Source organism: Gorilla gorilla, chromosome 10 (assembly GCF_029281585.2).
Source record: "Gorilla gorilla gorilla isolate KB3781 chromosome 10, NHGRI_mGorGor1-v2.1_pri, whole genome shotgun sequence".
Taxonomy (NCBI): domain Eukaryota; kingdom Metazoa; phylum Chordata; class Mammalia; order Primates; family Hominidae; genus Gorilla; species Gorilla gorilla.
Genome location: NC_073234.2, coordinates 85,856,335 through 85,869,698, shown reverse-complemented (window position 1 = coordinate 85,869,698; position 13,364 = coordinate 85,856,335). Strand labels below are relative to the sequence as shown.

The 13,364-nt window shown below is 38.8% G+C and overlaps 1 protein-coding gene and 1 long non-coding RNA gene across 3 annotated transcripts in view; one reads left to right on the top strand and one right to left on the bottom strand.

Annotated features, from left to right (window-relative positions):
* Positions 1–13,364, top strand: part of PTPRB (protein tyrosine phosphatase receptor type B) — a 121,015-nt gene that overhangs the window by 58,797 nt on the left and 48,854 nt on the right. For both annotated transcript variants that reach the window (XM_004053562.5, XM_004053563.5), the window contains 5 exons: positions 1,399–1,665; positions 6,047–6,310; positions 10,588–10,851; positions 11,388–11,651; positions 12,739–13,002. In XM_004053562.5, the coding sequence (XP_004053610.3) occupies positions 1,399–1,665; positions 6,047–6,310; positions 10,588–10,851; positions 11,388–11,651; positions 12,739–13,002 (1,323 nt within the window). The remainder of the gene's footprint in view (positions 1–1,398; positions 1,666–6,046; positions 6,311–10,587; positions 10,852–11,387; positions 11,652–12,738; positions 13,003–13,364) is intronic.
* The window catches only part of LOC129525680 (uncharacterized), a 50,331-nt gene continuing 49,962 nt past the window's right edge, over positions 12,996–13,364 (bottom strand). The window contains exon 6 of the long non-coding RNA XR_010129365.1: positions 12,996–13,179. This is a non-coding gene — a long non-coding RNA (uncharacterized lncRNA). The remainder of the gene's footprint in view (positions 13,180–13,364) is intronic.

Below are 13,364 nucleotides of genomic sequence, written 5' to 3'. Positions count from 1 at the left end.
TAGTTTTAGGTTTTAAATGTAGGTCTGCGACCCATTTTGAGTTAATTTTTATATATGATGTGAGATATAGGTGAAGGTTTTTTTCTTTGCATATAGACATCTGATAATTCTACCTCTATGTATTGAAAAGAGTATCTTTTCTCCATGAAATTGCCTTTGAATCTCTAAAAAATCCATTGATGGCATATTCTTCTATCTCTGGGCTCTCAATTCTGTTCTATCAATCTATGTTTCTGTCTGCCCTTTGCCAGTATTATCCTGTCTTGATTACAAGACTTTTAGTGAAATCAGGTGGTGTTAGTCCTCTAACTTTATTCACCTTTTTCAAAATTGCTTTGGCCACTGTAGCTGTTTGCCTTTCATATAAAATTTAGAATTATAATTGAATCTTTAGAATTGAATCTGATCCATATACGGTAGGATTTTTTTAATGAACGCTTTTGTATCTTAATCCAGAAGTCAATGAACTTTGAGAAAGAGGGGTGCCAAGGTTCCAGTCCCTTTGATTATTGTAATTCAGGAAAGAGGCACAAAGAAGAATGTATGTTGACCAAGTGCCAACTTCAAGATCTGTGTATAAGATTTGTTAAATGATAAGTTGGAAGAAATAAATGTTGTTAATTAGGAAAAGGACACAGGCTTAGGGGTTAGATAAATCTAGCTTTCAGTTCCAGGTTGGCTATTTGTTAGCACTGTGATATAGGCTAAATTACTTACATTTTATGATCCTTGGTTTCCTTGTTAATAAATGGAATAATAAAATCAACTTTATAGAGTTCTGAATGGGTGTCAAATAATGTAACCTTTATGAGACATATAGCTCATAACTGGCACATAGTAGGCCTTCAGTAGTTGTTGTTATTATCATTATTTTTAATATATATTATAATTTATATTATTATCACATGTTCATGTATAATAACAGCCCCTTTAAGAATGTGCCAGTATAGAACTAATCAGTTTGCTAGACCATAATCAACAGACTGAAGGGAATTCCCAATACCACCCCATAACAATCATTGGCTCAGGTAGATTAGATAGCTTTGAATTCTCATGGGGTAAGGACAGATAAAATCACATTAACTAAGCAGTTTTCAAAAATAGCAGCCTTCATTATCTAAAATTTAAAATCAAAACCACTTAATAAGCATGCATCATCTCATCTTTGGATCTTAAATAATTTTGATTCCCTATATAAGCAGCTTTTTCAAAATACTAGAGCCTCTCTAGAGGAGTAGTTCTCCATATGCCACAGGAAATAGAACTGAGAGTCTATAGCAACAACACAAAAATTATTTTTAGCACTTTCAAGTCTGTCTCCATTTTTTGACTCATTTTTCTTACACTTTCTTAAGGTGACTAAGTGTCATTTGTTTTTTCTTCTGTCTACTGTTTTAGTGCCTGCCCAAGTGACTGACTTGCATGTGGCCAACCAAGGAATGACCAGTAGTCTGTTTACTAACTGGACCCAGGCACAAGGAGATGTAGAATTTTACCAAGTCTTACTGATCCATGAAAATGTGGTCATTAAAAATGAAAGCATCTCCAGTGAGATCAGCAGATACAGCTTCCACTCTCTCAAGTCCGGCAGCCTGTACTCCGTGGTGGTAACAACAGTGAGTGGAGGGATCTCTTCCCGACAAGTGGTGGTGGAGGGAAGAACAGGTAAGAAGTAGAGATATGTGTCTGTGACTTACTAAGATCTGAGTACATGAGACCCCTAATCAGAATATTATAGAAATATCCTAAAATCAGACTCATCCCTGGCCTTTATAAAAGCTAAGTTTCACAAAAGCTAGCCATCCAGAAGGTATATGGAATGGAAATTGGGCGATGGGTGATGGCAAGAGAGAATAAATTCTGATTTTTTTTTTTTTTTTTTTTGAGACGGAATTTCGCTCTGGTTGCTCAGGCTGGAGTGCGATGGCGTGATCTCGGCTCACCGCAACCTCCGCCTCCTGGGTTCAGCAGTTCTCCTGCCTCAGCCTCCCGAGTAGCTGGGATTACAGGCGTGTGCCACCACACCCTGCTAACTTTGTATTTTTAGTAGAGACAGGGTTTCTCCACGTTGGTCAGGCTGCTCTCGAACTCCTGACCTCAGGTGATCCACCCGCCTCAGCCTCCCAAAGTTCTGGGATTACAGGCGTGAGCCACCACTCCTGGCTGAATATTTTAACATCTCCAATGAACATGTAAGAACTCCTCACTCGATGTCTAGACTTATCCCCCTATTCAGTTGATTTCCTTTGAAATGTTTATGTTCCAGTTAAGGTAAACAATAATGGATAAAAAACAAAACAAACCTCCCAAAGAAAGCATCTTTCACTCTTATATATTCTTGGTTTGCAAGACATAAAAAGAAAATGATCTCCAGTTAATATGGTCAGAGGTGGAGTTGATCTAATTTTCAGGTCTCATATATTTTCATAAGCAACGTTAAACAAGTGCTTAATATGCTATCGAAAAAATTTTTCTTGACCTTAAGAGCTCCCTGTTAGAAAGCTAAGTAAACAAATAAGTGTCATTATGGTCATGTGTGTCAGGGAGCCATGGCATCGAGGAAGAAATTACATAGAATTTTCTATGTAATACAATGAAAGAACATAAAAAATTAATATATATGATATATAAAATGTATGTTCATTTCTTAGAAAAAAAATTACATAAACCCAATAGAAGCTTTGATAATTATTAGTGGGACCTTGTCTACTTAATTTTATATAATTATTTTAAGTTGGATTTCAGGCTTCTCCTTCTGCATCCTCAACACTCAAATTCTGTTTATCAGCTGCAGGCATCATAGATGCATCTCTTTCCAAAATCATGAATCTCATCTACTTAATGAACCCAGAGGACATTAACTTCATTAACTCTCCCAGAAGAACAACGAAGTCACTGAGAAGATGTTTCATAGTCTTGGTAGAAATTCACTGGTGTACCCCCATTTCCCTCATTCTATGACAGCTGACATTGTCACTTGCATGTTTCTTTTTTTTTTTTTTTTTTGAGATGGAGTCTCATTTTGTCACCAGGCTGGAGTGCAGTGGCACGATCTTGGCTCACTGCAACCTCCGACTCCCTGGTTCAAGCGATTCTCCTGTCTCAGTCTCCCGAGTAGCTGGGATTACAGGCATGCACCACCACGCCCAGCTAATTTTTGTACTTTTAGTAGAAACAGGGTTTCAGCTTGTTGGCCAGGATGGTCTCGATCTCCTGACCTTGTGATCTGCCCGCCTCAGCCTCCCAAAGTGCTGGGATCACAGGTGTGAACCACTGCGCCTGGCCTGTCACCTGCATCTTTCTCCCTGATATTTTCTTTCCTTTCTTTTAATGGTTCTTGGCACCATCCATTGGTGTAGCATACTTGGGAGTAGGGAGCTGAAAAGCTTAGCATGGAAATCAGGAGGCCTAGGTTTTGGTCCTAGCTCTGCCATTAACTTATTTCCCTAAGCTTCTGTGTTTTAATCCACGCACAATAATTCACTCCTACCCTGGGTGTCAGAATAGGGAAGGAGAAATAATAAAGCTGAGGAGAGGAGTGGAGGACGACCTTGCATTCATTTCCCAGTGATTTGCAGTTGTATCAGTCACATTAGACTGATTTAATTCATGCTTAGACACTGTATAATGTGGGTGTTCATGATTGGATGCCTCTATTGGTTGGGATACAGTCTCCTACTATCGGTGGCTCTTCTTTGCTGTAGGTCCTCAGAGCTCTCCCCATTTCTCCAGAGAATGGAGGTTGGGGAGGGGTACAACTCATCAGACTTGGGAGTAGGCATTTCACTTCCACCCACATTCCACTGGCCAGAACTCAGTTACATGGCTACATCTGACTGTCTGGGAGCCTGAGAAATGCAGTCTAGCTGTGTGTCAAGAGGAAAAGGAAATGGTCGGGGAACCATATTCTGCCACACAGGTTGATTCTCATTTTATATACCACAAGGATTGTCCAACTTATTGTGAGCTACTAAAATAGTCTAGTCTGTGCTATCTCTTGAAATAACTGTGCACTTTAAGTAAGTGGGACTTAAAATTATTTTTATTTTTTAATTTATATTTTTATTTATATTTTAATTAGAATAAAGGTACAAGTATTTGACCCATATTATATAATAGAAGCATTCAAAAAAGGGAAAAAGGGACAAGAAATTATTTGAAGAATGGTCATAAAGTTTTGAGGAGAGAATCAAATATGAATAAATTGAGCACGAGTTATTTTACTCAAACATATGAAGAGTGCACATTATCACGATAAAGGAGGAAAATGGGAGACTCCTGTAAAGCACAGTAATAGGGATTTTGAAAGGTGCCTCTTTTAGTAAATTTTGTACACAGTCAATTGTAAAGAATTCAGTGGGTAAGGCCTTGATAATCCTTATCATATCCTCAAATTGCTGAAACATTAGTCAATATTGAAATAATTTTGAAAGGTATTCTTATATTTCACCTGTTTCCACTGAGTTGAAACATATAAATAAACCCTCCCAGCCCAGATAAGATGGCAGAATATTTAAAATTAAAGATATTAGATATACTTAACAAATCTAATTCTAATCTGGGAAAATGCTCATCCTAAAGGAAAAACAAATTTTGTATCTATTTTTTCTTAAACATGTGAATCATATTTCTGTGAAAACTTTTGATAATTGTGTCTTTTCTAATAAAATGTTAGTAGTTGCAAATATTTCCAGCAGTTTTTAAAAACAAGCATAATGAGTTGCTTTTGAGAGCAACTAAAGGATGTATAGATGGTTGGATGGCAGAAGAAAGGAAGGAAAGAAAGCAAAAAGGAAGAAAAGAAAGAAAAGGAAGGAAGAGATGTACCAATATATAAATCTTCTGGCTAAAAAGTTCAACTTTATATCTAGGAAATGTCCATATATGTGGATCAACATTACCAGAGTTGTTCACTAGAATGCAGTTTATAATTTTTAGTGATGGATAAGTGCTTTTAAGTATAAGGTATGCTTTGGGGCTTAATTCACAAAGTCCGAGCATATTACATTAGAAGGATTCTCAGAAGTCATCTAGCCAAATCCTGTCCATTATAAGTGATGTACTGATATTGACAATCATATGAAAATGTTAAGTTAATCAACTAATGATTAAAACAGTAGTGTAGTTCATATATACTGTAATATTTTAACCCTATATTCATTTATGGCAGTACTATTTAATGGGCACCTATTTCTGATATGTGGTTCAACTTTTACTCAATACTGCAATTACTAATTTGCTGACTATACATTCCAACCAAAGAACTTCTTGAAGACATTCATGCCTTTTTCATTTTTGTATACCTGGCAAATAGTAGGTTCTCAGTAAACGTTTGTGACACTAATCCCCAATTCATATAAGCAAATGATTATAGTTGACATCAGAAAACCCATTATCGCCATAACAGTTCTCTCTGCCCTTGGTTGGTCCAGCTTCCAGACTTCTTACTTCCAAGATAGGTTTTTAGGCTTATTTCTTACCACTAGAGGGCAGGAAATGCTTTGCAAAGGGAAAACGGTCCCTCTGGTTGTGTTAGCTATTACTTCCCAGGAATAAATAACTTCATCACAAAAAAATTGAAGCTATCCCAGTTTAAGGTCTTTAGAAAAGCTATCGTATTCTTCCCCTTTCCACTCAAACATTTTTGCTTTATTGGTAAGTTTGGTTCAAGTTGATTCATTTAGATTGTTGAAATATTTGTTCCCTTTCTTACAGGGAACTTTCTAAAACATTATATAAGGATGTCTCCACTTGAAATGCTTTACAAACAGCAACCCCATAAAAATGCAGTAGTGGCATCCTTGTATTTACGAGGCATCCCAAAGGCCTCCGGACATTTTTATTTTGATTAGTCTTCTGATGTAAGAACACTCAGCTTCTGGAAGCTGAGTGAAATCCTCACGCTTCCTTGACCTCTTATATAATCAGATTAGATCTCCTGAGTGAGTCCACGGTTTGTGCTGACTGCAATAGACGACTCAAACTTTTGACTGTGTCTTTCTTTTTGAATCCCCCCCCCGCCCCCCCCCCCCTTTCAAAATCACAGTCCCTTCCAGTGTGAGTGGAGTAACGGTGAAAAATTCCGGTCGTAATGACTACCTCAGCGTTTCCTGGCTGCTGGCGCCCGGAGATGTGGATAACCATGAGGTAACATTGTCTCATGACGGCAAGGTGGTTCAGTCCCTTGTCATTGCCAAGTCTGTCAGAGAATGTTCCTTCAGCTCCCTCACCCCAGGCCGCCTCTACACCGTGACCATAACTACAAGGAGTGGCAAGTATGAAAATCACTCCTTCAGCCAAGAGCGGACAGGTAAGGCTGTATGAAGGTTCAGGGCTCCGTAAGAACCAATTCACATGTGGCTCAGGGCACCACAGAGCTGTAGCAATTCTGTAATGATGGGATGAAAGGCCCTTGAGATCACAAAACTGTTATGAAGTCTTCGTATTTTAACCCAAGAAACTCCTTATGTGAGCAGACCCTGTGTGACTAGAATTTATATTATATTCAAATAGTGAAAAAAGTGTTCCCGTTTATGGAGTACTTTTTGGTTGCTAGGACCTGGCTTTATATATCTTAACTATTAACTAACCCTTATGAACTCCTTATTGAGGTAGTCATTGTTATTATTCCCATTTTACAGATCAGGAAACCAAGGTTCAGGGAGGTCAAGTAACTTGCCCAACTGTTTACCTTGTTAAACAGCCAGTGTGTTTCAGATCCTGGTTTTAAACCCAGTTCTGAATGACTCCAGTGCCTACAAAGCTCTCCATCCTAAAATCCATCCTGAAATGTCTGTTGGTCAAAACCACTATTCATCCTTTTTCACACAAGGTGAAAATGTGAACATTTATGGTTCTGGGACTAGGGAGCAAAAATCTTAGCAAAGGAAACGAATGTTCAGTCCAATGTGCTGGAAAGAATTAAATTTAAATAGCTACCATTTTCCCAATATATTTATGCTTTCTGGGGTTTATACCTGAGATTTCTGCTTAAGGTTGGCATCAATACATTGTCAAATGTTTCCTACTAAGCTATGGGTTGATTTCTGTATTTTAAAATGTCAGTTTTTCCATGAGGTTCTGAGACAATTGTCCTTATCCTGTTACCTAGCACAGGACCTGGGGCTTAGTAGGCACTCAGTAAATACTTGGCAAAGGAATAATCAGAAATCACTTAGATCAGGGGTCCCACCTGGGAGTCCATGGTTCATGGGAGACTTTAGGAATGTAGTAACCCCTGAAATTGTTTATGAGGTTGCTGGGGATAGGAAAGGTATATGCATTTCTTTGAGAAGAAACAGTCCATGGCTTTTATCAGATTCTTATGGTTTCTGTGACCTCCAAAAAGCTAAGAACCTCTGATTTATATTGTTACAGGATGCTGGCATTGAAGGGGTCCTTAGAATGATCTAATCCTGTTTCCTCATTTGGATATAAAGGAAGTCCCAGAGGAGTGTGGCTTCTCCAGGGTTGCAGGGCTGACTGGTAGTGGAGTTCAGTCTAGCTCCAGTGCTGTCCATTCCATCATGCTGTATCCGAGAGCACTAGTCAGGGATATAAAGAGATTATCCCTACCCTTGAATAATTTGAAGCCCAATTACACTGACAATCACAATAATGACTTAGATCTGAAAAGCAGATTTCTATTTACAAAGCAGTCTTATGTCAGGGTCTCATATTGATCAACTTGGAGCCTAAAAATCACCAGAAATTAAAGGATGTGTTACCTAACTACCAACCCCTTGCTTCCTACCAATGTCAATTCATGATGATTTCTTATCCATATGACTTTAATATTGCCAAGTCTTTTGCTGAGATTGTTTTAAAATGCAAGAAAGTGATTCTTTATTCAGTGCATCCTCTTGACTCCTTGACCGGCATGAACTTGGACTTGGTACACGACTAATGGAGGCAAATCATTGCCCCCGACAAATCAGTTTAACTGGAGGGTCATGTCTGAGTTGTTCTCTTGATGATTTTGGCTGATTATCTTAATGCCCTTTTCCATTTCTGATGCTCTTGTTCTACATTTTGGGTGAAAATACCAATATTTCTAATTCTGTATCACATCATCTCACTGTGTAGCAAGGCAGGTCTCCACAAATTACCCCGTTCCACCTGGAGAGCTCCTTATTGACTTAACGTGATATTCAGCCAGGTTTTTCTTCCTGTAATAGTTGCTTTGCCTTTAGCAAATTGCCTGGATCATTGACCTTTCTTAGCCCATGCATAAAATGCCACTTCATAATTTCCTCTCCTTAACTCTATGATGACTGTATTCTAACAACACTGTAATTGGTTTTAGGTAAATATCTTGGAGAAAGCATATCTGTCCTTGCTCCATATCTGTGGTGAGCTATATTCCAGACACTAATCAGTAAACACAAGGCAACAAAGGATGCTAATGCAACTTGCAGGTGTGAGAAAATGGAGCTTCCATGCCAAAATACTGAAATTTCTGGATCATTTCATGATTTGAGAAAAAGTAGAGGTGAAAAATTGGACACAGCCTTGGCATGTGGTCAGATCAGAAACCCCTAATATATACCAAATACAGAGGACATGCTAGTATTAGGACAAGAGTTTAGTACCCTGGATCGGAGTTCATGCCTCTTTTCAATGTTCCTCCTCATTAATATGTATAATGTCCAGTTACCATGAAATAGTAATGAATCTGTGGCCTACTGTTGAATTAAAATTCAGCCCCAAATGGAAAAATGAAATCTCCTTAATATCATGCTGTAAATACAGAATTGCCTTATTCCACAGTGTTCCTAAGTAACATGCATATATTTATTTACTGGTCGGGGAGGGGACCACAGATATACAGAATGGTTTCGTTCATATATTAGAAAGAACCTCACATGCACAAAATTGTATTAATCATAATTCTTGGTTCAAGAAACCATGCATCCCCAGCACTTTGGGAGGCCGAGGCGGGAGAATCATGAGGCCAGGAGTTTGAGACCAGCCTGGCCAACATGGTGAAATCCCATCTCTACTAAAAATACAAAAAATTAGCTAGGTGTAGTGGCAGGCACCTGTAATCCCAGCTACTTGGGAGGCTGAGGCAGGAGAATCGCTTGAACCAGAAGGCAGAGGTTCCAGTGAGCCAAGATCGCACCACTGCACTCCAGCCCGGGCAACAGAGTGAGATTCTGTCTCAAAAAAAAAGAAAAAAGAAAAAAGAAACCATGCATCAACTGCCACCTTTACTTTTTAGGCATCTAGTTAGTAATTTTTGATAATTTAACATGTACACAAGAAACCAACCAGTACCTAAAATAAAGCTAGGACCTTGACAATAACCTACATCGAAGTATGTGGTCCCCACCTCATGAATTCACTCAAAGGTAGCCAACATCTTGACTCCTATGTTCACCTCTCCCTTGCTTTCCATCTTGCATCGTTTTATTGCATTTATACACAGGCCTAAAATTATGGGTTTTAAAATTTTTTGTTGTTTTTAACATTATTTAAAAAGGTATTTTTAATGCAGTATTTAATATCTTAGGGACTTAGATGTTTTACTTATTATACAGGTAAGGTTCATCCATATTTTGTATTTTGATGTTAAGGACAAGAAATCCATATTTTTGTGTTTTGAGTTAAGGAATTAATTATAACTATTATATAATATTTCACTGTGTGTGTGTATGTGTGTATATGTATGTATTCATTATCCAGTCTCCTGTATATATTCTTCTACACGTGGTTTTTATATATTTTTTAATTTTGCTAGTCAAATGGATGTAAAACAGTATTTCACTGTGGTTTTGACTTGCATTTCCTTGATCACCAATGATGTGGAAAATCTCTTCATTTATTATGCAAATAACCATATGTGTTTCTTCTTCCATTTTTCTTTTTCCTTTTCTTTTTTTTTTTTTTTTTTTTTTATGAGATGGAGTCTTGCTCCATCACCCAGGCTGGAGTGCAGGGGCATGACTTGATCTTGGTTCACTGCAACCTGTGCCTCCTGGGTTCAAGTGATTCTTCCATCTCAGCCTCCCGAGTAGCTGGAACTACAGGTGTGCACCACCATGCCCAGCTAATTTTTGTATTTTTTAGTAGAGACGGGGTTTCACCATGTTGGCCAGGCTGTTCTCAAACTTCTGACCTCAAGTGATCTGCCCTCCTTAGCCTCCCAAAGTGTTAGGATTACAGGTGTGAGCCACCATGCATAGCCTCATTTTTTTGAGGGGGGTGGGTTGGGGGATTGCTTATATTCTTCTTAGTAACTTTTGAGTCAGCAAGGTATGTTGGAATTATCTATATCGTTTACCATCACTCATATTAATCATCAGCCATCATGTTTAATGTTCCATCTTATACATGACATTTTGTGCAGGCAAACAGCAGGCTTAGAATGAGTTCATCAGCTTCTGTTAAAAGATCCATTTAATCACTCCACATAGTGTAACAATCTTTCCCCTCCAGAAATCTGTAACCTAAGGTCTAAGATTTTTCTTTTAAATGCACACAATAATAATCTACTCTCTCTTTTTATTGTCCCAGCTTGTCATCTGCGATCAATTACTCACTCAGAATTAATAAATATTTAGTTACTCTCTGTTTCCTTTTCAGTGCCTGACAAAGTCCAGGGAGTCAGCGTTAGCAACTCAGCCAGGAGTGACTATTTAAGGGTATCCTGGGTGCATGCCACTGGAGACTTTGATCACTATGAAGTCACCATTAAAAACAAAAACAACTTCATTCAAACTAAAAGCATTCCCAAGTCAGAAAACGAATGTGTATTTGCTCAGCTAGTCCCTGGACGGTTGTACAGTGTCACTGTTACTACAAAAAGTGGACAATATGAAGCCAGTGAACAAGGGAATGGGAGAACAAGTAAGTGGAAAGATTGCAAAATCTGACAGTTGGTTGGACTTGAAAGTCTCTGAGTAATTTATCTGAACCTTGAATTTTTTTCTGCTTATTCATTAGTACATTACATTCCCAGTAAGTCTCACTTGGCGCTAACATCATTCAGCCAAGCCATGGCCTATAATTACAGAATATTTATCGGTAGATAAAAGCAAACATAGTGAGGGAGCAAGAAGGCTAAATGTCCCATTTTTCTTCCCTGTCTTCCTGCATCATGGCATTTAGATTCTAGACTTCTTGTTTTATCTTATGATTGAGATCATAACTCATTTTATAATTATGTTCTACCAATGCTGATCATGTAACATTTATGTCAGGAAAAAACCACAATGTTAATAGTTGCTTCCAATTTTTCTTGTTTAATTATGCATGAAGTAGTGCTAGTGGTTTATTTGGGGAAGGGAGATGTTGCCAGTTCCTTGAATGTGATTCATAAATTATTATGTAGGTAAACTCTGATCAGTTCCTTTCCTGAAATGTCTTCTCATTATTCTCCCTAGTTCCAGAGCCTGTTAAGGATCTAACATTGCGCAACAGGAGCACTGAGGACTTGCATGTGACTTGGTCAGGAGCTAATGGGGATGTCGACCAATATGAGATCCAGCTGCTCTTCAATGACATGAAAGTATTTCCTCCTTTTCACCTTGTAAATACCGCAACCGAGTATCGATTTACTTCCCTAACACCAGGCCGCCAGTACAAAATTCTTGTCTTGACGATTAGCGGGGATGTACAGCAGTCAGCCTTCATTGAGGGCTTCACAGGTAAGTGAAATACTGTTCTTGAACCTGAATAGATGCAGTGGTGCATTTAACTTTTGGGTAGTTCAGGTATTTCGATTGAGCATTTGGAGGGGTAAAAGGGAGACAGCAAGAAGGGACAAAGTCATGTTGATAATGACAATGATGTTGTCCAACCTGGATGAATGAAAATAAAGTATGATGTCAGCAGAGAGTGGCGGGGTTGGAGGGTGCTTTCAGAGAAATAGCAATGAACTGATGTGATCAGCTGGTGCTTCTGAGGCATACAGATTAAGAATTAAGTGTTACTTGGGTATCACTTCTTTAGAACTCTTTTAGGAGTGTTGCCATAGTAGTTAACATGTACTGACAGTTCACCATGAACCAGACCCACAGCAAAGCATTTTATGTCTACATCTTGTTCAGTCTTCACAATGCTTTGGAAGCCAAGGCAGGAGGATAGCTTGAGCCCAGGAGTTCAAGCACAGCCTGGGCAACATGACAAAACCCTGTCTCTACAAAAAATACAAAAAAAATTAGCCGGGCATGGCGTTACGTGCCTGTAGTCCCAGCTACTGGGGAGGCTGAGGTGGGAGAATCACTTGAGCCCAGGAGGTATAGGATGCAGTGAGCCATAATCATGCCATTGCACTCCAGCCTGGACAACAGAGAGAGACCCTACCTCAAAAATTAAATTAAATTAAATTTAAAAAGAATCAATCTTCACAACTCTATGGGCTGGTTAGTATTATCATCACTGCCGTTTTTCCTAATGAAGAAACTAAAACTTACAGAGGTCAAGTAATTTGCCTGTAGTCCCACAGCTAGTGAGTGAGAAAACCAAAACTTGGACCAAGACACCCTAACTAGCCCCTCGCTATATAATTAGCATTCCTCATTTCCACTCACCGACTTTGACTTCCCCCTAAGCTTTCCCCCTTCAACTTTAGTTCACACAGAAAAATCAGAGAAAAGTGGCAAATTGTTACTTTCTTTTTCATGTGAGTTCTCTCAGTGGGTGCCAAAACATCAGAAGCATTCAAAACTTTGTTTGAAAATTTCAACAGTTCATTCTCTAAGTGATGACTTTTAAATTTATTTTCTGTTTTAGTTCCTAGTGCTGTCAAAAACATTCACATTTCTCCCAATGGAGCAACAGATAGCCTGACGGTGAACTGGACTCCTGGTGGGGGAGACGTTGATTCCTACACGGTGTCGGCATTCAGGCACAGTCAAAAGGTTGACTCTCAGACTATTCCCAAGCACGTCTTTGAGCACACGTTCCACAGACTGGAGGCCGGGGAGCAGTACCAGATCATGATTGCCTCAGTCAGCGGGTCCCTGAAGAATCAGATAAATGTGGTTGGGCGGACAGGTAAGCATCCACCTGGAGAAGGGCTAGATTGTAGAATGCCTCATGGTTCTCCAAAATGGGACAGTGAATCGGCTCAGCTATTCACAAATCCAGATTTAAAACCACCAAACTTTGTACAATTCAATGGTTTCAAGAGCCTTACTCATTTATTCTTTGCATTTTTCTCTTAATAGAGATCTGCAAAACAAATGAAAGGGAATCAGAAACCAAATCATTTGAACACATTTTTATACTTGCTAAAGGATAATAAAATTTTAAATTTTAACAAGCAGGCTGGGCACAGTAGCTCACGCCTGTAATCCCAGCACCCTGGAAGGCCAAGGCAGGTAGATTGCTTGAGTTCAGGAGTTCAAGACTAGCCT